The 26022-nt window shown below is 39.2% G+C and overlaps 1 protein-coding gene across 4 annotated transcripts in view; it reads left to right on the top strand.

Annotated features, from left to right (window-relative positions):
* The window catches only part of SLC10A7 (solute carrier family 10 member 7), a 183361-nt gene that overhangs the window by 97612 nt on the left and 59727 nt on the right, over window positions 1-26022 (top strand). For all 4 annotated transcript variants that reach the window (XM_073001590.2, XM_020783017.3, XM_073001591.2 and 1 more), the window contains one exon: window positions 20554-20589. In XM_073001590.2, the coding sequence (XP_072857691.2) occupies window positions 20554-20589 (36 nt within the window). The remainder of the gene's footprint in view (window positions 1-20553; window positions 20590-26022) is intronic.

Here is a 26022-nt window from a genome sequence, read left to right as displayed (position 1 = left end):
CACATGAGGAAATGCACCATCTGATTGCCACTTTCCTGGTGATAACAGCCATCTTGCTTTTTTCTTTCCATCACATAACAGGTGTTACTTGAGGGATGTATAATCCATTTCATAAGAGTTAGAGCCAGGGCCAGGGAGGGCAAAAAAAGTACTGTAATAAACTGTTCCAGTATATCCAGTTTAACACAGGACATGCCACGTCTAACTGCTGAATATGCATTCCTTATGTATTACTGTATATTGTAATGTTGACTGACATGATCTGCAGAACAAATTTCCAGTTAACTGGGGCTGCCTGTATGAAGGGGCAAGTTTCCAGCATTTTTGTGTTTTCTCTTCGTCCTTAAATTATTATCATAGTCAAAGTCCAAGAATTTTAATAAATATTCTCTCTCCTTTAGTTTAGTTTGACATAGCCAGGCTTGGTATACAGTAATTACACTTTCCCACTGCAGTCATAAGAAAGGGTGTCATGGTCTGCCAGCAACTGTGAAGATGAGTAGCAAATATAGTAAGAGGGATAATGTGTAACATTATCATTGATGGAACATTTCTTACCATTAAGCCTTCAAACTCTCTTCTTCAGCTGTCAACACATGGACACTTTTCTGGAGCCAGATTCTCTCACGCTGTGCACTGCCTGCAGCTTGCCTGAAGCTCAACTTTGACTGAAAATGTTGATTTCACTTTTTTAAACCTTGTTCTCATTTAGCGTTAAAACCTGCCTAGAGTCTGGCTTTCATTCTGTAATGTACACATGCATGTGTCAGCCTCTCTCATGCTTCTGATGTGAAGTTAAGGTGCTCAAAAGATATGCTAGTAATCTCTATGAATAATTGATTAGTGAGGAGTCTGGCAGTGTTAATTGTGAGGTGCAGCTGAGTGAACGCCAAAACAAAAGCTCTTCGGAATGTTTCCGAAAAAGACTTGTAAAGTCTTTAGCATTGAGCAACAGGGTCAGTGCACTGAAGTGGAATTTAAAGGATGCTCTTGAATGTAATGGGTTTTGACTTGCTTTTGTCATGTGCCTCAATGCATCATTGATTGAGCACTCATTTGTTAAATCAGCTTTTTTTCTGTTTGTCGAACCATAGACTATGGAAATCATTCTTCAAAGAACCAAACCAATACAAAAACTTTATTTTATTTCTTGCATTCGTAATTCATGGTTGTTGGTGGTTTTTTAAAAAATTAAAATTAGAGTTGAGTTTAGTTGAACACTGTCTGTGGATATAATCGTAAAAGAAGTCTATCTGGGACACCTGGCAGCTTATTGAGGAGTGAAAGAAAGAAAGGAATTGAGATTTATCTGAAATATTGATCATTCGTCTTCTTAAATGGTGCCTTTACATTCACCTCAAATCTGGTGCCTGAAGACTATTTCAGCTGGAAAAAGGTCTTAAACAGTGTTCTTTGAAAAAAAAAAATAGCTCAAGGTATACATAAGCAGATTGTATCTACTTGGAAAAGAAATTATACCAGAAGCCTGATGATAAGTCATGGATAATTGTGTTCTTCACTTCATGAGGGCTTTTCAGGTGCTACTCAGACCTGATGGTATTTATAATAGTGTGTCCGTTCAAAGAAAATAATGAAAATGCATAACTATCTTTCTGTCCAATAATGGGTGTTGTTTCCATTGTACTGAATGGATACGTAGTTCTTTCTCTTTTCTTTATGGATTGCTCATGATTGGGAATAAGTATTAGAGGTGATTTCTTTATTATGTTATATAGGACAGATAACTTATTTTACTATGCTACTTCTAGAGATGTACATCCCAGCTTGCCTTGTTCTTATTTCATGAAAATGGGAAACTGATATGTTTTTCTCCTTCCATGTGAGATAGTGAGATACTGTGTGGTGCTCTTGATGAGAGTTTTTGCACTTATAGTGTTAGGTACCATGCAAATTCAGTAAATTATCCAAGCTGTGTAATTGGCACAAATTCTAAGTGCTGCTTCTTTGTTGCATGGACTTAACAAAAATTTGAATTATCAGCTAGGTTGCTTTTTCTCTGCCTGCTTTCTTTCACAAATGAAAAAATAGTTGTGCACAGAGACATTTTGTGCAAATTACAGAAATCTTGATAAAAACGTATCTCTCTCTCTTGCTAGAAGGAAAAATTCTTGCAGATACAGCAGTTTCATAACAGGCTTTCTCAGTATGTTGAGAAAAGGGATGTAAATCACCACTTACCTTGTCCTTACAGACAAAGATGAAGACTTGCAACATAACAAGGAATTTCCTGGTACTTTTTATAAAATCATTAAGCTAGATAAGAAAATTGATGTTGCAGAACTGCAACAGAAGGTATCTATCTCTGGACTAGATCAGATTGAAAGCTCTTTAATCTCTCTAAATTGAGAGTGAGGACCAAAGTCCAACTGAAATGCATGCGGGACTTCCTCTTCGCCGATGATGCACCCATTGTTGCCCACTCTGCTGAAGACCTCCAACAACTCATGAATCGTTTTAGCAAGGCCTCCCAAGACTTTGGACTAACAGTCAGCCTGAAGAAAACACAAATCATGAGCCAGGGCATGGACTCACCTCCCTCTATTACCATCTCCATGCAAGAATTGGATGTTGTTCATGACTTTGTATACCTTGGCTCAATGATCTCTGACACTCTCTCCCTAGATGTTGAGCTGGATAAACGCATCGGCAAAGCAGCTACCATTTTCTCTAGACTCACAAAGAGTGTATGGCTCAATAAGAAGCTGACAACATATACCAAGATCTAGGTCTATAGAGCCTGTGTCCTGAGCACACTCCTATACTGCAGTGAGTCCTGGACCCTTTGTGCATGACAGGAGAGGAAGCTGAACACCTTCCATATGCGTTGCCTCCGACACATTTTTGGTATCACCTGGCAGGACAAAGTTCCAAATAGAATACTCCTAGAATGAGCTGGAATTGTTAGCATGTATACTTTCCTGAAAGAGTGACATCTACGTTGGCTTGGGCACATCGTGAGAATGGCTGATGGTCGGATTCCAAAAGTTCTCTTGTATGGAGAATTAGTGCAGGGAAATGGCCCAGAGGGAGACCACAGCTGCAAGCAGGATCTGAAGGCCTTAGGAATGGACCTCAACAGATGGGAAACCCTGACATCTGAGTGTTCAGCCGGGAGGCAGGCGTTGCATCACGGCCTCTCCCAATTTGCAAATTTCAACTATTATGATCACCAGTATGGCGTACTATTGGACTGGCAAACAGCATTTTCACACTTTCATCAAAAACAATTTTACTTAATACATCATTGAACTTTTAGTTTACTTCCATGCTGAAATGGCAGACATGAATGAAATTTTTCAAAGCATTGTTATATTATTTACCTTGATCTCAAGATTAACTGGAAAGCAGCCAATTGTTTTGAAAAGTGGCACCACTCTAGATGATCCATTTGGCAGCTTTTGCAGTTGTATGCTAAATGGAGATGTGGATGTATTTTATGGCTATATGATGGTTGAGTTCATTAGGGATTATGGATCAATATGTACAACCATGCATTTTGGTCATATTTATTGATCCCCATTCTCTAGTGAAAAAATGAAATCTGGACCAAATGGAATAATTTTTCAATCCCCATCTTTTACTGAGTATTACAGCTAACAGAGGTGATATACAAGCATTTCACTTAGTTCAGAACTTAAATGCACTTCCAAACAATTTTCTTCTTTCTGAATTCAGACAAATGACATTATTATTATCATATTATGACTCTTGATTGATGGAATTTTGTGTCTGTATTATACTTTTATTACCACCGTGTTTTAACTGTATGGTTCAAAATATGAGATAAACGTTGAAGTACATATCTACAGGTATTAGAAAAGTTCCCAAATTTTATATAGTTGCACTCTTAAATTATTTCCAAAGAGAGCCATTCAGTTTTTAGAGTTTACAGACGTTGTTGGCACTAAACATGTGAGACTGCAAGATTGAAAACTTTTTTTTTTACAGAAAAGAAGTGTTTTATAGGAAGGAAGTATTTAAAAACAAATCCAAAACTTCATTCTATCAGAAAAGGAAAAAGGTTAATGCTGAAAGCTGTGAAAACTGATAGTCTTTCAGCATAATAAATGCAGGTGGAATTCTGAATCAATTTTATTTGTTATTTATTAAATAATCACATTGATAAATTCCACCTTTCCTTCAGTGACCTCAAGGCAATATCCTTGGCTCTCCTACTACTTGCTGTATTCCGAGAACAATTCTGTAGAGGTGAAGCTGAGAGAGGGTAGCAGTCCCAAAGTCAGCCCAGAAAGAAAAGCTGAAGTTTAGTATGTTTAGCCTGAAGAAGACATTATCAAGAGACTGCAGGATGATAGAAATGCCTACATGTTGCCTGTAGACCGGATTATTGAGTATTTTGTATTTCTCCACAGTGTAGGAATTTTGGATAGGGATTCTATAGAGGAAATGAGATTTTCAATAAATAGGAAGAACTTCCTGATAGATAAGCTATTCAGGAATGGAACATATTGTTTTAGAAAGTGACAAACTCTTCTTCATAAGTTGTTTCCAAGCAGAGACTAGATGGCTACCTATCAATGAAATTGCACAAATTGCAAGGTGACTTCTATATTTCTGGCTTATCCAGTAGTCTAGCTGAACAAGAGCTTGCAGGGATGAAACCCCAAAACTTTTGTGTCTAGCAGGAAACACATATATACAGTATTCTTCTGATTTCTTTTGGAATGGTGCACTTTCTTGAACATAATTCAGTTGTCATGATTCACCCTGTAGTCAACTGTATGGCAATAAATGGAAAAGACAGCTGGCAGCGTACATTTTGGGCAACCTTCAAAAACAGCTAGAAATTGATCAGCAGCTCTGAGTAATATTACAGCTTTATTTTCTTGTTCAGCCAAGCAGCTCTGGCCTAGGGGTTGCTTCTGCCTGCTGATCCCTTAATAGTCAAAAGGCTCCATCCTCCCTTAAATGGCATGGATTGTTAAGTCCATTCTGGGAACTGAGCTGAGGTCCATTCTCCCCTTTCCAACTGCACACCACAAATATCTGTTTTTGAGGTCTGAGGGCTGTAAGCAGTAGTGTGGGCATTAGTGAAATGTTTGTCTTTCATGTGCAGAAGAGCATCTTAGATTGGAAGTCAGCAAGGCACATTAACCAATAAATACAGTGACGCCTCACTAGATGATTGCCTCGTGGGACGAAAAACCCACAAGACGAATGATTTTTGTGATCACTATGGTGCCTCGCAAGACTTTTTTTCTATGACCGTGCTTCGCAAGACTTTTTTTTTGAGACCGATGCTTTGCAAGACTTTTTTTTTTGAGACCGATGGATAGGGAACCTCGCAAGACGATTTTTTCACAAGACGATGATTTTCGCGGAATGAATTAAAATTGTCTTGCGAGGCACCACTGTACTTACTATATTATAGCAGTGTCTATTATCTGAATCATGTAGTTTTCATTGTATCATAGCTACACACCTGCGCGCATACATACACACACAGTCTTTTCTCTTACACACAGGTGGGGAAACCTTTTGCAGACCAAGGACTAAATTTAATATAGTCATCTTGGTTCTAACAGCAAATTATTTCCATCAGCAGAGTGATTCCTTTGGCTCTCCACACATGATACTGGAAGTGTTTCCATTGTGTAGATATTTTACATTAAATTCTCAGCTAAATACAAGCTCATACTGTTGACAGTACTGAATTTGTAGATAAAACTGATTCTTTCAGTAGGTCATGCAGAGTTTACAGCACACAACATGCTAGAACAAGGTGTTTATGTGATGAACAAGAAGTAGCAGAAAGTTGCTGTAGCTGGTTAGAAAATCACAAAAATCTTCAGCAGTTGGGGTTTTTGTTTTTTCCAAAGCTTGTTTAGCAGAAGCATTCATGGACTCCTCAGTGAAATTTCTGTTTCACTGTGAGTGCTTCAGAATATGTATCCTACGTTTGGCTGAAGGAAATTCCTACTGAGTGATATATCATTCATTTCACTAATAACCAGAAGGGTTACTTTTAAAGATGTGTCAGTGTTAAATGCATGGCCATAGATTTCATGTGAATTCAACGCCAGCTGTGTTGCATGATTTTGCAGAATGAGTATTTCAATTTAAATGGAACTACCAAGGATACTCCACTACAAAGATGGGATTAAAAAAAAACAATTTATTTTCCCTTCAAACTTTTAGTACCAGTAACAAAGCATCAGGATTTGTTCAAGTCATTTTAAAGGTATTCTGGAAGGCTTTCATGGCTGGGATCTGATGGTTGTTGTGTTTTCTTTGGGCTCTTTGGCCGTGTTCTGAAGGTTGTTCTTCCTGACGTTTCACCATTCTCTGTGGCCGGCATCTTCAGAGGACTGGAGTAGGAACTCAGTCCATGCTCTCAGAGAGTTGATTAGAGGTTTTGGAGGAAGCGTAGGCAGCAGATGAATGGTTGGAATGAAATAACGCAAAATATTCGTGCTCTGAAGGCTCACAGGGGGAAAAAAGTGTATCCTACCCACCCAGTATTTCTGGGGCAGCTAGAGATTAACTTTATGAAGATATAGGATGAGACACCTTTTGGTATTTGCATTTGTGATAAAGCAACAAAGACTTGGTTTTACCCAGGGATTTCAGTAATTTTGGATTGAGTGTTTCCTGTAGAAATCTGGTTATCCACAACTAACTCTACTCTTTCCCAAGGGACATGATAAGGTACCAGCTGGTGCATTCTGTTTGTAAAACATGAGATAATCTCCCATTTAATTCCAGAATTGTTATATCTATGGAAATAAGATTAGAATAAAGAGGCGGAAGCTGCAAGAGACACACTGGTTGTATCATGTTTTTATTGTTGATAGTAGCTGGATAATTTTGTAGTTTGATTTTTGTGTTCAGTAAATTAAACCACAACGGTGGCTTAATTTAGGAAAGTGATGATGAATGAGTTGTTTTTCTGTACAAGCAATTTTCACTTATAAACCATAATGACCTTCACTCTTCTCACAAATGGTAGGTAGCATTTCTTCCCTTAACTAGAGATCTTACTGAATTCAGCATATGTTAAATCATTCCTTGCCATCCTTCTAAGCAAGTAGTTCTTAGTTTCTTTAAAAATTATATTGCAGAAAGGAATATTGTGCTGCTCTCATCAAAGTCCCAGTATTAGACTGAATTCCTCTTCCTTTCTTTTGTTTTGCCAGTACTTTCCTTGTCGCTGGATGCATAAAAGGTTCAAAAGATTTCCCTCTTTTCAAAATAAAAAATAAAATAAAATCCCACCTTTTGTGTGTGTGTGGGGGGGTACATGCCAGGTTTTTCCTGAAGAAGACACAATCAAATGGCAAAGCTGTGTTTTTGTTCTTTTGCAGAAATCCTTGACAAGCCCATGACACTTGGTCCTGCTACAGCTGTACGGATCTATTCATTATTGATGACTTGGGGCCAGACAGGCAGGCAAAGTGCACAAGCTACACGTATATAGATTACTGTAGTGTGAGGCTTGTTTCCTGTATTTAGAAATCATAGTTGGTTAATTCCAAAGGAGAGTCTCAGTTCACTTAGCTGTACGGCTGCATAACATTTAAGCAGGAGCAATATAGATGCTCCATGTAAGCGGTTTACATTTGGTCAGTTTTAGGGCATGCACCTTAATGTGGCTGAACTGAAAGAAGCTGAATTGCTCACAACTTATTATGAAATAGGTTTACTTTTCTAATAATGGCAAACATGAGTCTCAAGTGTAATGTTTCTTTTCGGCACTCAAGGATATGCTTGTCTCTGTGATCCCTGCTAGAAAAGGTGGAGTTAATTACAAATGTGAAAAAGAGCTTGAGGAAGCCCAGTATATAATTACAAAGCACTTATTTTGGTAAGTGCTTTAGCAACAGGTAGGAGTGAAGTTATTAAAAATGTAAGATGATTGTAAAGCCTTCTTTTCAACATTGAAGTCAACGAAAGTACAGTATGTCATTTTTTGTATTGATATAGGCCTCAGAATCATAGAATGCAGCTATGAGCATTCATTTACTATGTGATTACCTTCCTTCTCAAAAGTATTTTAATTATACAATTTGTGTTTACTAATCTATATGGCAGTTTTAACATCCAAAGTTTATCAAAATGCAGATGCTTTTGTTTCTTTAACAAACAAACCCTCCCCATGAAAATGTGTTCCAGTATTACTGTTGTAAATTAGTCTGTGCCTTTTCTTGCTTGTAACTTAGATTATATATTTTGGAAGGATAAGAGGAGGAGGTTTAAAGCTATCTTTTCAATTGGACTAGGAAGTGCTTAATCTTTTGCCCTATACATTTTGTGTAAGATTGAAGACAATGGCAATTTGATAGGCAAAATAAATAAAATAAAACAGGCACAGTTTTAATGTCACACTTTCTTTGAGTGGAATTGTTAAGCTGATGCTTAATAGAGCAATTATATACTTGTATCATGCCAGGATTGAAGGGTAGTCCTGGTGGAATGGGTGCCAGATCCAGTATGTTCTTAGCCCAAGAAGTAAAAGAGAAATGCACCACCAAAAAAAATCCAAAAATTGTGGTATAACAATAGATAACAGGTCCCTACCATGACAACTGACTAATTAGGGACCATCCTGATGACCCATGTGTACCATTGACATAGAGAGAACCAGCCTGTGCAGGCTAAGTTTGGGAGTCTACTATGTTGCCATAGCCCAAACATACAAGAAACGAAAGTAGTAAATGCAGACACAGCTCAAAGACTCTGTGGTGCTGTTTGTTAGCAACCGTTGCATTTGAGAGATGGCTGGTTCAAGCCACAGGCAAAATGTGTCCACCCCAGCCCTTGCAGTCAAAGAAAGGGAAAGAAACAAGCAAAGGAATTCCATAGTTTGGTTACAAAATCAGGCACAAACATGGGGAAGATGTTTCAAATACATACAAGGCAGGTTTTGTCTTTTATTAGTAGTTATTATTAATTGAACAGAGGAGGATTCATATAGCACCAAGTGCAGTTCTGGTGTAAAGAAGTGCCATTGATAGGAGTGTGGTTGTATCAGTAGCATACATCAGATGCTCATTCTCAGTGCCTTCCTTATCCATGCCACAAATCTAAGAGTTGTTTCTTTTCTCTGTGTATCTTTTCAGCCTTTACCCAGGCATATCTTTATAGGTGGGAAAGGTCAACCCACATATCTTGGGTGTTCTACTAGTGTATTTTTTGTGGTGGCATTCCTGTCTAATGCTCAGGCAAATCCTTTAGCCCAGTGGTTCACAGCCTTAAGTAACCCAGGTGTTCTTGGATTGCAACTCCCAGAAGCCATCACTCCTAGCTTTGCTGGCCAGGGTTTCTGGGAATTGTGGAACACTTGGTTTATCCAAGATTGGGAACTATTGCTTTAGCACATTAGCTGTCATGTACTGAGCATAGGATTTCACCCTGAATCAGTGAGGGTTACGAGTACAAAATTAAACTGGATTGTGCCCTGTATATTTATAATTTCTAAATACAATTTTCTTTCAAATAAACTCACATATTCATCTGACTGAGATTTTGCTTAAATTAATAACAGAAAGGCAAAGGCGGAAAGTGTCATGTATGACTTTCTCCTGTAACGTACACTTTCAAATATGAAACGCTTATATTTCTTTTGAATGAAATATGCCACCTGAACCTTACACAAATTCTCATTTTATTAGGTAAAGATAAAAAGAAAATCCTTTTCTGATTGTAAATTTGACCTAAATTGAGATATGGTGGTTGACTGATAAGGAAATGCGCTTGTTGAGAAAAGCTGTATTCTTCGGGTTGGAAACAGTGATGAGAAGTTATTCTAGAAATGGATCATATTTCCCTTTCTGGAAGAGAAATATCTGCTAGAGTTAATTGTCTTTCTATGGTGTTTCATTTTTATTTCTTTTATTATCTTTGTCACCATTTGGAAATGGCTTAACATCCTAATGTGAATTTCAGAATGTGGAATCAAAAGCACAATAAACCTTTTTAGATAGATGTGTCTTTCTCGAAAGTGACATAGCACCATCTAGTGTAGAAGATACATTTCATTTTGGCAAAAAAATTCTCATCCTGCCATAACACTCAATTTGATTCAGTTACATGGAACTCAACTGGCACAAACACCATCCTAGATTTATATATTTTTGCCAGGTATAAATCAATGCTACAGTAAAAATCAGCCCAATGAAACATTTTTGTTGTAGTATATTTATTAATGTCTCATTCTAAGCCTTTTTCTTCTCTTGTTTTTATTTTCTTCCCCCTCCTTTTTAAAGTTTAGAAGTAAATGTGTTGAAGAACACCTGGTTCTCAAACACCAATGGAGTTGAGGTGTGTGGGATCTTGTATCTTTCAAAATGTTGCTTTCAAGTTAGTTTGGAAAAAAAACCCTTTCTTCACCAGGATCTAAAAAACCTATACAGCTAGTCAAATGCATTGGCGGGGTTGGCTGTTGAACTGGTATTTCTACAGGCTAGTTTAAACCATTGCATTGTGGCAGTTAGAATGCGAAACACATGCATATGCACACACGCACACACAAGAGATCCATGCTGTCTAGAATGATGAAGGCTATTCCGTCACCACAAGACTTTGCAGCATATGTAGATCTTGGCCTCAATGACATAGATCTTAAATCATCTGCAGCATGTTTTGGAAAAACATGTGAATGAAGGAGACAGGAAAACCTTCTATAGTATTTGTGTACACAATGCTTAAAATAGACTAGGCAAGCATAGTGTAACTTTGAACTTCATACCTATTTTTTTTTTTACATCGTTGCTCATGTAAGTCTAAATTTAACATGACATTCTAGCTATCTGATTCCTGAGCCATAATCTATCAGAAGTAACTTCTGCAGAAATACTGTTGAATCTTCCAAATGATTCTCAGCTATTCTGATGTTGTTGATAAAGAAAAGGGTCTAGCAAGACTGACCTCTGAATGTAGTAGGAACAGAAATTTTCAGGATTGCGCATTGCTTAACGCCAATCTTTATATTTAGATACATCATTTTCTTTCTAGTACGCACAAAGTTATCACTGCAAAATATTGTAATGTTCAAGTGTATAGATAGAACATGCCCTCTGCTGGAAAAGAGAATTTCTCACATCTAAATGTATATGGAATGTGTTATAGTTATATATGTGAATTTTAAATTTAAGTCTGGCATACAAATAGCTGGAGATGGATGCTGTTGCTGCTTCTACCAATTATTAATCACAGTCCCCAATGGTGACCAGTAGAAGCAACACATATGCCTCCCTCACTTCTCAGGCCACAAGCAGAGGCCTTCAACAGCAGCAGTGACCATTGGGAAGCTAGCTGTTCCTGTCTGCCCTTGCCTATCTTTATGAAAGGAAGAAAAATCTTTAATGCAGTATTCCACCAATTCTGAAAATCTGTATCTTGACCATAGTGCTACTACTTTCGCACTACTTTTGTTCCATTTTCCTATTTGCTTGCTCATTCTAACTCTTAAGCATCAGTAATCTGATCAAGCGGGCATCATGAATTGGAGGCAGAAATTGAGGGCATGTTCTCTCAGGAAAATAGTAACTCTAGGCAAGCAAACCAATGCACAAGTGAGTGGGTATAGATGGGGGCGGATAGAATGGACTGCGCAAAATGATGTTAGGGAGGCAAAATGGCAGCCCATAAAGCTTCATACTATTCATTCTCTACACTATGTGGAATGAACACATCTCCATGTTCTCTGGTGACTTTCCTGGTAATCTGTAGCCAGGGATGGAACATGGGGAAGTCATATATGCTACGCTTGTCAGTCAGCAATAAAATTCAGGCCTAACACAAGTAGAACATGTTGTGGACTGGGCCCTGAAGGCACTGCAAAAACCCCATTGTATAGCTTTCCTTTTCATGCTTCTATGGCTAGGTGGTGATGGTTTAGTGTTTTGGAGTGGATGTTAGGCATTTTAATTCTACTGCCTGTCCTTTCTCTATCCAAGCAAAGGACATCCAAAAAAAAAAAAGCCACATTGTTTCCCCTGGAAGTTATATCCCATGGATGCAACTTACATTCACGTTGGTTTCTCCACTGAACCAATCAACTTGCAGCCTGAAATGCAAAATACAACTGTTTCCATCAAACAGAAAAGTGTTTTGATGCCACTTCCTGTCATGTGAATTTTTTCTCCTCCTTGTATGCTCCCAGGACAAAAAAGTTGGTTTGTTGGTTTGGCTTTTATACCGCCCATCTAGACGAACCTACTCTGGGCAGTTTACAGTCAAAAAAGGAATAAAATTAAAAATATCAGTATAAAGACTAAACCAGTAAACAGAGTCCAAGATGGAAAAACCAGGGGAGAAATTTAAGTATTGTCAGGAGGGAAGGCCTGCCTGAAGAGCCAGGTCTTCAGTTTACTCTTTAGAACTCCTGGCGAGGGAGACAGGCAGATCTCAGGAGATAGGGTGTTCCAAAGGCGAGGGGCCACCACCGAGAAGGCCCAGTTTCTAGTTTTTTCCTTCCAGACCTCTCTTGGAGTTAAGCCCCTCAGCCGACCAGCCTGACTAGAACAAGTGACACAGGTAGAACAAGGTGGAAGAAGGCGCTCTGACAGGTATCAAAGTCATAAACCATTTAGGGTTTTATATGTAATCATTAGCACCTTGAAATCGATGCAGAATCTAATGAGTAACCAGTGTATGGCGGCCAGAGTGGGGGAAATATGATCTTTTTTTCACCCCAGTTAGTAATCTGGCCGTCGTGTTCTGGACCATTTGAAGTTTCCACCTCAATCTCAAGGGACATAAAGATTGCATTGCAATAGTCTAATCTCAAGACCATGAGCTCATGGACAAGTGTGGTGAGCGCCCCAACATCAAGACAGGAGCGCAGCTGGGCAATCCGCCAAAGAGGTAATGCGCGGCGCAGACCACAGACATTACCTGGGATTCCATGGCAAGCGCCGGGTCAAGATGGACCCCCAAGCTGCGGACCACACTCTTTGTGGTGAGAGTCACTCCCCCAAAAGAGAAGGAGCTTCCCAACCCACTGGTGACTGGTATTCCCACCTTCATGACCTCTGTCTTGTCCAGGTTCAGCCTCAGTCCATTCCCCTGCATCCATTGCAGAACAGCCCCCAGATAGCGCTCAAGGGATGGAACAGCATCTACTGCTAATGGAAAAAAGATGTAGAGATGACAAGGCACCGCACCACCGGATAAAGCCCCCCAGTGGCCTCATGTAGATATTAAACAGCATTGGAGAGATGATCGAACTCTGCGGGACTCCACAATTGAGGATCCACAGGGCCAATACATTCTCCCCAAGCTGGTCTCTCTGGGGACGGTCCTCCAAGAAGGACTGGAGCCAGGCAAGAGCCAGACCACCGATCCCCAACTCGGAGAGCTTCCCCAGAAAGATACTGTGATCAACGGTATCAAAGGCGACTGAGATGTCGAGGGGAACCAATAAGGACATTTTGCTCCTGTTGGTCTCCCTCAGTAGGTCATCCAGCAGGCCGACCAGTGCCATTTCTGTACCGTGGCGCGGCCTGAAGTCCAACTGGAATGGATCTAGGGCATTGTTTGGTTAACACAGAGCAGTGTTCCAAATACTGTCTGTATGAAATTGACATCCTGTCACAAATCCAAACAGGGAGGGAAGGAAGCTCTAGGTTTCACATGTTAGCTTCCCAGTTTCCAGACTGTGGATGATTCTGATGCAGGAGGCACCATTGCCTAGAACATAAACATGCTTGTGCATTGTATGTGGAAGTGCTGAATAGGATAACATTATCCTGGCATTTCTACTGTTGATTAATGCTTTCCATATATTGCTAATGGAGCTATAATCTGTGTGCAGCATGTGTGAAAATTGGAGGTGGAATTAGTAGAGCAGTTGTGGTTGTGGCTACTGATACATTAGCTTTTGTTTCAACTTTTATTCTTGTGCTCTCCCTTCTCTGGCTAGGAATACACAGGGTCATGACTGCTTTGTTATAGCATTGGCACAGTCTGACCAAAGAACTGGCCTGCCTGAGCAGCAAACAAATATCGTGAATTTTGGCAGGTGAAATTGTAACCAAGGTGACTGTTCAGTAAATTGGGAGAAACACTATCTGTTTTTGACATCTAATGCACACATTGTATTTTGCATATGATGTGACTAGCTGTGTTAATGATCCAGTCTCTTCTCTTAAGAGACCACTAAAGATGGTGTCTCAGGGGAATGGAAAGCATGAAGCATCCGATTGGGATTGGATGCCCACGGCATCATCTCACTATCTAAAATTAAAGTTGGCAGATTACGTCCCCTCTAATAAAGTAATGGTTGTCTCACAATTGCATTTCTGATTTTATAATCCAGTCATTAAAATATAAACACAGGACCCTTTGGAGGGCTATTTTTATCTTTTGTCACACTTGCCATTTTTAATTGACTTGGAATATAAATAGTTGCATGCAATTATGAAATTATAATTGTGCACAATTTTAGTTGGTCCCACAACAAAAAGTACAAACTCCTGCACATAGTATACACATGGTTACTTATTAATTTAATAATTAGTGAATTAATTAATAACTGACTATTCAGAAGCCTCATGTTCCGTTCCCAAATATTATACATTAGATTACATGTAATGAACTAGTTTTTCCCCTTATTCTGGAAATGTACCATCCCCAAGTTTTATAAAAACATTTAATTAATTTATTTGCAGACAGAAAATGCGTGGAGCAACTAGGTAAAAATGCAAAATAACATGGGAAGCATTGAAAGTAGTAAATACAAGGTGAAACACAGAAATGGAGTAATTATTGAGCATTTAAAAGTCTGAAACAGAAAGGTATAAGATAGAAAAGACAAACTATCTGAAGATAACAGTTATTAGAGGTAACAATAGAAGCACTGGGAAACTATTGTATCTTTTCAATAATGTAAAGTACTCAAATATGCTGCAATATTAGAGATGCAACCTAATATTTCTTAAAGATCTTAAAGTATAACATTGCTGATCTTTTATTAAAAATGTACTGTAAATTGTCTCTAAGATCAACTTCAGAATCAAGGGACTGGAAAATAGCTAATATGAAACACATTTTTAAAGAGGGTTTAGGTGGACTCAAAAGATTGCAGGCACTTTAGTGGAAAGCATTATTAAGGGTAGAATTATCAAGCATATGAAGGGAAAAAACTCATTATGGAAGATTTGCCATAGCAAATCTGGAAAGGTACTGTATTTTTTGCACCATAAGACTCACTTTTTTCCCACAAAACAGGGGGGTGGAAAGTCTGTGCATCTTATGGAGCGAAGAAAACAGATTATATTTTCCTGTTTTCTTCTCCTAAAAAATCGGTGCGTCTTATGGAAAGGTGCGTCTTATAGAGCGAAAAATACGGTACATCTTTAATTGTGTTAGAGTTCTGTGAGAGTCTTATGTAGCACTATGTAATGAATATAGCTGCTTACTGTGTATGTCCTCACATGCATGCATATTGTTTCTTAAATCAAGTATATAAATAAATATCCCACAGCAAACAAGGGGCTTTTTTTGCTGCCTCTACCATTCTCCCCCAATACACCACTGGATTTCAGTAGCAACCAGGATTCCCCTTTAAAATAAAGCAGCTGGTGTTTTATTTTTAAGGGCATTTTGCAGTTTTTCACTGAATTTGCATAACATAGTGGCAGAGTTCCAGTGGGGTGGAAATTGGCCACTGTACACACTGAATTTTCCTGCTTCTGTTCTGTGGGACTACAAATGCATTCTAACAGAGTTGTGGCATGGGACTAAGGCATACAGTATAGCAAAACTCTAATTTATCAGAAATATTTTAATAATTTTTAAATTACTGCTGCTCTGATGATACTGCATTGTGAAAATTTTGTTACTGTGATATGAGCAGAAAATCTTTTTTTCCTTAATTGCTTGTTCTCTCTAATCTGCAGCTAATCTTTCCCAGCTAAATAAATGGGTAATTCCCCTTCCTCCGACTTGTCAGGAGAGGCGCAGGTACCGCCAAAGTGATCAAAGCAAACATACAGACCTGCAGCATGTAGCTGACCAATTATAAAGCGACTTGGCCCTATGGGATGTGAATAAATGACAGCAGGGGCTTTCCCCTTGCTGAAAATGCAATGCAAGGTGTGTGCAAAGCATCACTCTGTAGCCCTTTCTTCATGTTTTACCTGTTAAGAGAAGATATATTTGGAGTCATGAATGAGAACAGTCAAAGAGCCTACAGCTGAAGAGCCTTCTTTGAAATGTACTCTTGTGCAACAATAATCTTTCTAATAGATCCAGATATGTCAGTGAGACAGCTCTAGGGTAGGAATGGAGAACTTTTTCAATTAAGAGGAATCTGAAGATTGTATTAAGGACTGGGCTTTAATAGAGAAAACCCAATTTACCCAACGAGAAACAGGTGGAGATAGGCCATGGTGGTACCCAACCTCAGCAACTGATACAACAGCACCTAGAGAGGCACAGAGAATCTGTCACCATACTTGGAGTGACAGGGCTAGAGCAAAATATGTGTGGGGCTTCTGCATTTCCCTCTCTCTCTTTTTTCCTTAATTTTTTTTCTATTTCTGACTCCCTCTTCTCTCTCAAGATTGTACCCAACCAGCAGGCTGTTGGGCAAGAGGCAGATTGCTCCCATCAGACATTTAAAATAGGTACTTGCAGAAGGTTTTTGAAATTAGACCATCCCTGCTCCAGAATATAGAATTTAAGGATTGGACTTTTGAGTAGAGATTTGATTTTTCTGAATCGAGAAAAATCCCTAAATTCCCCAGAAGAAGCCAGAATGATTCCAGGCTGAGGTTTCAAAATGCAGTTTTCTGCTGGACACCTTTCAGAAAGTTTCAGCTAGTGGTTATCTTGGATAGAAGAGGGTGGGAGCTGCAATCCAAAAAGATGCCGTTTTGTAAGGTCTGATTCCAGAACTGATGAAGTATATCTCAGCCTCTCGACACTCGAAGAACCCCCAGTTTCAGGGCTTTCTTTCTGTCCCTGTGGCAGCTTGTCAACAGATCCCAGCACAGTGGGGCCTCTTCGGCAAAGCTCCCCCACTAGTAACACTGTCCTCTCTGAAAACAGTGAGGTGTCAGTGTGCCATTCTAACCCATTTCAGTCATCAGCATGGGTGGGAGGGAACTGTGCTCTTTACTCTTCTGGCTATAAATTCTTTCATAGTGTTTCTCATTGCGAGCTGGCTGGATAAATTACAGGTGCATTATAAATAATCACAGTCCAGTTCCCTTCTCCAGTTAATATTGGAAACGGTTATAAGGAGTTAGTTTTATCTTCTGCAGAAGATGCAATAAAATCTATCCCCGGGTGCTGGTTTTTCTTTTAGAAAAGCATAACTTGCTTTCTAAAATATGACATGTCAGATGATCTTCACTATAAAGAAAAGTGCATTTACAAGTTCTTGATGTGACTGCTTCTGCCCAGAATCTTTCTTTGTATGAGCATTTTGGGTCAGGCTGTGAATTTTTTTTCCCCTTCTCTTTCCCACTAAAATCATTGAAATATATTCCGTCGGTTTCACATCAGAGGTGTAAATGGATTTCTTGAAAGTTTTTCTTCAGAATGGTAAAAGGCAATCACTTTACAACTTTGACTCCATTACGGGCTGCATCATAAAGCTCAACACACCACCCTAACTTTGAGAATGCACTGCTGCTCAGTGACCTTGCTTCTGCAAGGGCATATCCTCAGTGTGGGCATAGAAGTGTTTGACTGCCATCTTTGCGTCTTCATAGATGCTGCCTGTTGACAGCACTTCCACAAAGAGCGCAGTAGAGGGAAGAGCAGGCCAGTTTAAGGTTTTAGACTGGATTTCGTTCCTGTGATAGCATCGATACTACACGGTCATTGTTTGCATATGATATATTTATTTGTTTTGAAATCCAGATATTTTACTCCAAAATGATAGAACAAAAGAACAAGGCGAGAAGTTCGGAATGACAGCTATTTTCATGCTGGGGTTACTTGACTCCGAAAAAAATAACCAAGCCTGTGTAACTTCTTAAATTTTAAGCTGTTGCTTTGTGAATTATACATGGATAAAGACACTAGGCAAAATTATAGAGTAAAGCCCTTGTTTTTACTTTCAGAATATAATGAATGTATGCAATTTTTTTGACAAAATGCAAACATCAAATTGGTCTTCTGAAAATGTTTTCCCTAGTTTTTCCACGTGCTTTCCCTCTTATCACCATATATCTGTATGTTCTTCTGCATCTCAACCCACAAATTGTGGGATAAATCTAACATTATGCTTACTCAGAGTGAACGTTACATTACAATTAAATGTCTTTGAGTTCAGTGGATTTATTCTTGATTGGATTAGTGTGGGGGTAGCCAAATGTCCCTCCCCCCCCCTGTAAAGATCCAGGTTTTTTTCAGAGGTAGATAATGTGCAGCTCAATGAAATGTTCATCTCAGGGCAGATTCTATTTTCTCAATCAAAATGAAGAACAAGATGCTTATCAAGCTAGACAGAACTGCCCTGGCTATTCCATCCCTCACTCTGAAAATCTGCAGGAGTTATTCACAATCTGGGTGGTTGTCCCAGATTCCTAGGTCATCAGCACAGACTTCTCACATGCCAGCCACCTGGTAATCCAGGTGATCCAGGAAGAGATGACTTTTTAATTAATAGATACGAACCTTAGTTTAGAGTCAACTTGCTCTAGGAATTTGCTACATTGTTTTGCTGGTCTTCAGGGAAGCTTTGAAAAACCATTTTTGTTGACATTGTCTGCACTCTTAGGTTGCTGTTCTTTTTAAAATCATTATTTCTGTTGTATAATCGGACCCCTGCATCCACAGGATTGGTATCCATGGTTTTGATTATCTGTGGTTTACCTCAGCCCAATACAACATACAAAGAAGTGGCCTTGTGGCCTTTGTCCTGCTTCCTTATATGCCGTACATAGGAAAAGGATGGTATTCTAGCAATACTAGGATAGTATTCCTACTATCCATGGTTTCAGACATTTGTGGAACGAAACCCCACAAATATGAGGGTCCTACTGTATTTTATATTTTTAATTGTTTTACATTGATTCTTTTTATCTTTAACACCACTCTGAAGGGGTTCCAGCATTAAAGATGACTAACTTGAAATCCAAATAAATATATGATCCAGGTTAAATGGACAGCATACATCTGGAGTGGTGTGAAGAATTCAGGATTTTGTTCTTTTATTTTCATAACCTGTGGTGACTCCATAGTGGCTAACAGTATCTGTAGTGTGTGTACAATTCTTGCTTCACCTTTCCCCACAATGAACCTGTGAGCTGGAGGTCATGCATATTTCCTTTTTATTAGTGTGGACTTAAACAGAAAATGCCATGCCACATTAAGAGAGAGAAAATATGGTTCAGCTGAGATTAAAACCTAGATCAAATATAAGGGGCTGTTTTCTTTCTTTTAAAGTAAGAAACTTTTAAGAGAGTGAAAAGATTAGCCTTTGTATAATTTAGAAACTCGTGCCTAACGACTGTAAGGAAAGAAAATAACCTTAATTTTGAATGTAAGAGCTACATGTAGTCAGTCAATTAATATGCACTAGTAGCAGACTGTTTTTATTAATTTATTATTAAGTATTGAAGTGTAAAGGCATGGGTGAAGTGAGAATTTCCATTTCTGTTGTGAAGACAATGCTTGTCATGTTATGTCCCACTCCTAAAACCTTGTCTCAAGCTTTGTCTTCATGGAACTTAAAACTCTTGTCTGATGCCCAATGATCAGCCTTAAACCTCTTTGCTGTCACTGAAGAAAACAAATCTTTTGCCTTCCTTTGCCTGGGGGATATGGAGAGCTGAAGTGGTCCTGTGTGACTAAATTAGATGAAAGACTTGCCTTCCCACCACAGAGACATGGAGTCTAATCAAGTGAAATGAGTTCTGAGATCTCAACTCACTTCCTAGGGGATATCAGTTTACATTACAAAATCACACGACACCTAATTCATCACGGTTGATGCCAACTTTACTCAGGAGAGGGCCATAGCTCAGACAATATGATAGTAAGCCACCTGTCCCCTCTATGGAAGGGACTGTTTATTAAGATAGTAAGAAGGCATTGGTGGGAAGGCTCTGCAAGGAACTGGGACTGCATATTTTATGGAGTATATATAAAGGGAAAGGGAGATGTCTAAATCAGAAGTGGAACAATGGATCTAGAGTAGATCATTTGTACTCTTATTTACAGTTAACATTCATCACTTTTAAACCTGTATTTGAGACTGAACTTTCCTTATTCACAAAGGTTTTAAACAAATTAAAGCATGACCTATATTACAGTTTATAAGATCTCCTTTTAGGCAAAAGTGCCTAAAAGGGAGGATTTGTTAGTCTCCAGGCTATATAGTCCATGAAAACTCATGCTATGATAAATTTGCTGGTCCTTAAGCATTACAGAGCTGTTGTCTGCGCAAACACGTCACAATTATAGTCTGATGCTATAGCAGAAATGAAAGTATACAGGTTTTGTAGGCAGATGCCCAAATGTGTTGCAATAAGATGTCTAATGTTTTCATACATAAAGATTTGGAATGACAATGAAAAACTCCAAACTGATGAATTTCTTGATTTCTTGCAGGGCATCATTATAACTCCTTTGCTGCTGCTGCTTTTTGTGAGTACTGTATCTTAATATTTAAGTTGTAATCTGAATGATGTGGTACACTGAAAACTAATTAATTTCATAGTATATGGGAAGAAGAAGCATTCTTCATATCCTAGATTATTTTAAACTTCAAGTATTGTGTGAATTATGGAATTTTTTCTGACCAAAGTGAGAATTCTGATGTTCCTGCAGGTTAGGATAAAAAGTGGACAGTTTGTACTGCACGATATTTTCCAATCCCACATGCAGATTTCTTTCTTCTTCCCACAGAATACAGTAATTACGTATATTATTACCAGTAGGTTGGGCAAACTTACTGGTAACAAGAGCACTCGTTTCTGTTTTGCTGCATTAATGTTCACCCAAAGTGTTTAATCTTCCCAATGCATTACATTGGCTGGAACAAAACACTGTTAATTTGTTGAGACATTTATGGCTATCTGTTCTTTTAAAACAAATAAACACACACATACACACTGTGCACCCTGGCTAGTGGCCAGGTACAGTGTGTGTGTGTGTTATTTATGACTCTTCAGGGGACAGTGCCACAGACCACCTATATTGTATATCATGTTTGTTGTAGATTCTGGAATAAAATATAACTGGAGGACCAAATGCATGGGGATTATTTGACTAAAGCTTTTGTGGCTGGGTTTGTAAGAACTTCTTGAACTAGCTATAAGTAAAGATATTGCACAGAGACACCTGCTTATATAGAAACATGTTTACTCTGCCTTCTGCATAAAATATGTATAGGCTATTGTGCCAACCAACGTTCCCTCTAAGTTTCTGTCCCACTGCATGAGGGTCTCACTCCGTGTGCACAGGATGGGAAATAAACAAACCGGCTGCCGGCTGCCTGTGCACAACTTCGACTGAGCTTTGGGCAAGCGTGCACGCAGCTTAGAGGGAACATTCGTGCCAACACAGATATTAGTAACAACATGGACTGTATGTTTTGGGAAGACACACCTTATATTATATAGGCAGTGTCAGCTTCATATTTTGAGGGAAAGATCTCCTGAGTGGGAGAATAGAGGAAGAAGTAGGTTTTTCCTTCAAAGCAAGTTCAATCCAGTAACACCAGGGATTTTTTGTTTTATGTATTTGTGAAGGCTTTCACGGCCAGGATCTAATGGTTGTTGTGGGTTTTCCGGGCTCTTTGGCCGTGTTCTGAAGCTTGTTCTTCCCAACATTTCGCCAGTCTCTGTGGCCGGCATGCTTTTACCTCATATACTCCCTTCGCTTTTGCTCCTGCTGTCAAACAAATTAAACGTAAATACATTATTTTGTGTATGATTATGCCCATGTCCTTAGAGGGACGTGGTGGCGTTGCGGGTTAAACCGCAGAAGGCTGTGCTGCAGGTTCAGAAGACCAGCAGTCATAAGATCAAATCCACGTGACGGAGTGAGCGCCTGTCGCTTGTCCCAGCTCCCGCCAACCTAGCGGTTCGAAAGCATGCAAATGCAAGTAGATCAATAGGGACCACCTTGGTGGGAAGGTAACAGCATTCCGTGTCTAAGTCGCACTGGCCATGTGACCACTGAAGATTGTCTTCGGACAAAACGCTGGCTCTATGGCTTGGAAATGGGGATGAGCACCTCCCCCTAGAGTCGAACACGACTGGACAAAAAATTGTCAAGGGGAACCTTAACCTTTACCTTTACCTATGCCCATGTCCATATAAATAGCAATGGCAATCTTTAAATACTTTGTGTGTTGTGAAGAAGATCTAGAATCTATTACAGTTTGCGTTCTTGGAATAAGTGAAAGAAAATCTTGCTCTTAGCCCTCAGTATTTCCCTGTCTTTCTGCCATCAGTGATGTTTCATGAGTGGTAATGTAGCGCAACATGAAGTTGCAAGTTTGAGCAGCCCCATGTGTCTATTAGTAAACTGGCTGACGCGTATAGAATGACTGGCAGAGGTTCTGTATTTGTTTAGGGATGGAAATTGGTTAGGCATAGTATGTGTGTGTTAAGAAAGACACATACAGTGGTGCCTCGCTTAACGAGCGCACCGTATAACGATTAAATAGCATAGCGATCTGTTTTTTCGGATCGCTAATGCGATCGCACAACGTTGTTCCAATAGGGAAAAATTCGCTTTGCGAAGACCGGTAAGCGTTTCGCTTACCGATCTTTGCAAAACGACCCCCGCCGATCAGCTGTTCGGCGGCCAAAATGGCCGCCGGAAGCCGGGAAATGGCCTAAAATGGCCGCGCGCAGCGTTTTCGCGCCCTCGTTAAGCGAGGCGAGGGCACGAAAATGGCTGCTGGCCATCCTGAAGCTTCGCTGAACGGTGAGTATTTGGCCTATTTGGAACGCATTAAACAATGTTTAATGCATTCCAATGGAAATCGCTGCCCCGTTCAGCGATGCTTCAGCATAGCGAAGGTTAATCCGGAACGGATTAACCTCGCTATGCGAGGCACCACTGTATAGAGGATATGAATTTGAAGAAGACCATTATGAATTGGCAGTTCAGAGAGACTATATGTGAGAGAAATGTATGATAACATGTTTTGTACATAGATCATAGCTGAATAGTAATAGTAAGAGTCATCTTAGAACTGCAGAGCTGGAAGGGACCCAAGGGATCATCAAGTCCACCCTTTGTCAAGGAGGCAGAGTGCCCATCAATTGAACTCCTAACTTCTGGCTCCACTGCTAGAGATCTAAGCCACTGAGCTATACAGAATACCGCAGCCACTTATTATGTAACACAATTGTGTAAGGGCAGTTATGAGAGTGACAGAAGGCACAGTGCTGGTTGTTAGTTGCACATCTGCTTGGCCTTAGGTTGTACAATTGATAACACGAGTGGGTATATGCCTGATGGCCAAAATGCAAAAACTTCTCGCATAATTGCTCTTAAACATGTGACAGTTCACAGTAGGATTTTGAACCAAGAAGTTTCGTGCTGGAGGGTGATGATGAGTCAAATGAAAAAGCCATAGAATTATAATTAGTAAAATAATAATTGCTTCTTTTTGTAGTCATATAGTATGTCCTGTTGGGTTACTAGAATAAGAATTAATAAGAATAATAATGAAAAGCAAAGAGTACCTTGACAAACTTCTTATGCTTGGTAATATTGAATATTGGATCTTAGTAGCAGCACAACCCAGAGAATGTGAGGGTATTTGTGTTTGCCAAGGGCACTGAATTGTAATCTGGCAGCCACTGGAGATGAGCAACAAGACAACTAGGCACTAATATAGAGTAGGACTGTAATTCCTCCCTGTGTCCAATGGCATCATGTGCCTTGTTTTTCAAACCTCAGTCTTTTCCTTTTTACTGCATCTGTCTGTTTTTCTTTGCTCTTTCAAAACCTGAAGTAAGATTTTAAGAGATGTTAAATAAAAAATAAAAATCCCCAACCAGATGCCGATGGATGTGTTGATAGGGGTTCACGGATTCGTGTTTTTGTACTCCATCTCCCCTGCTTTACGAGGTGGCTATGTTGCCTGGTGATATAGTCTGTATGTCACATTGGACTCTTATCACCTCTACTAAGCATGTAGTCTGCTTATGCGTCTGGCTCAGAGCTTGAAAGGATGCATAATACATATAGTGGTGTTGTTTATATTTATTGTTTGGAGGGTGTGAGTGTACATGTACATTTTCCTCCCCCATGTCATTTATTTTTAATAATAAAAACAATTATTTATTACTGTCATTTAAATCTTGCTTCCTGACCCAAACCAGGCCCAGAAGCTATCTCTTTTGTTTCTGCTTCCTGTTCTGTACTGTTCTCTCAAATCTCCAAAGCCGCAACAATAATGAGTATATTAATCTAAATGTATAATTTAAGAAGACAAGAATTTTCCTCAAGATAGTTTTACATTTATTGATCAGAGTTTACATTTTGCCCCATTTGCACAGAATTAATTCGTGACAGCAGTTAATAATTTGAACTTTTTTATTTTCACATGCTTCTTAATGTAAAATGAGTAATACTAACTAAGTTTTTTAAGAACTGTTGAAGTATACAAAGGGAAGAGTGAATGCTTATAATAAATTATACATTTTTCATGAATAATGTATAACCTTAAATGAATGATATTACATGTAAGACAGTTTTATTTTTGAAAAGACCACTGTGACAGAACGTAATATTAGATTGATTCCTTTTAAGAAACATATTCAAGATTTCTTGTACTTTTATGGTAGAGCTGTTGAGACTACAGGTAACTGTAACTTTATTTAACTGGCAGTACAGTATTTTTCAACCAGTGTGGTTATTTAAACATCTCCTCCAGCACACTTGTACTGGATTACACCATTGTGCAAGTAGCTACACAAGCAGTTGCATAAGTGGTTGTGCAACTGACTGCCCAACTGTGCAGAATAAAAACAATATCAGATATGTGGTGCTAACTCTGAAAGTGCACAAATGCCAATGCAACAGGGCTTGTGCTAAGACAGTGGCATCAGTGGATACAAAACTATTTGTTATTTTTTCTGAATAGGCATCCTCTGGCAAAATGTTTTTGAACGTCAATTCCCACTGGCATTACAGCCTGGACATTTTTTTTTCATATATGTGGGGCGGAAAAAACAAATATCCTCCCCACCCCAATTTCACTACCCTCTTAATGAATTTGGAGGTAATTTCTTTGAGTTTGTATTGATATGGCACATATGAGGTCATATTCAAACAAGGGATCACTTGTCATTAGCAGTGATAGATGTCTTCCCATTTCCTGTTTTCCACGTGGATGCCTATAGAGACAATAGCAGCAACCCCAGTACAGTGGACCCTTGACTTACAGATGGCTTGACTTACAGACTTTTTGAGTTACAGACTTCTCTGGCCGCAAAATTTAGATTTGACTTGCAGACTGAGATTTGACTTACAGACCAGAAAAAAACCAAAATGGAACAAAAACGGCCTGTTACGGGATTAATCGGTTTTCAATGCACTGTAGCTCAATGGAGACTTGACCTACAGACTTTTTGACCTGCAGCCACCGTTCCAATACAGATTAATTCTGTAAGTCAAGGGTCCACTGTACTGCCTGGACTGTATTTTCCCTGCCTTCCATGAACCTTTCTTGACCTAAGAAAAAAAGAAACAAAATATCCACCTCTAGTGGTTGAAGGAGGAATAGCAGCTTACCATTAATTTCTATGGACGGAAAAGAGCAGATACGGATCAAATGGTTTTCAATGCATTCCTATGGGAAATGCAGATTTGACCTGAGAACCTTTTGACTTGAGAACTGCCTTCCAATACGGATTAAGTTCTCAAGTCAAGACCCCACTGTAGCCTTCTTTTGATAAGCCTGTCACCAGGGATGGGGAATCAAGTTGTGGGACTCACTGTCAAGTCAGACAGAAGTTACATCAGTGACTTGACTAGGGTTTTTTTTTTTCAGTGACTCTACTCACAATGTCTCTCACTTTTTTCTGGAGAGAAAAGCTTGATTTTATATAG

The sequence above is a fragment of the Pogona vitticeps genome, chromosome 5 (genome assembly GCF_051106095.1).
Source record: "Pogona vitticeps strain Pit_001003342236 chromosome 5, PviZW2.1, whole genome shotgun sequence".
Classification (NCBI taxonomy): domain Eukaryota; kingdom Metazoa; phylum Chordata; class Lepidosauria; order Squamata; family Agamidae; genus Pogona; species Pogona vitticeps.
This window is presented reverse-complemented; position numbering and strand designations above follow the sequence as displayed.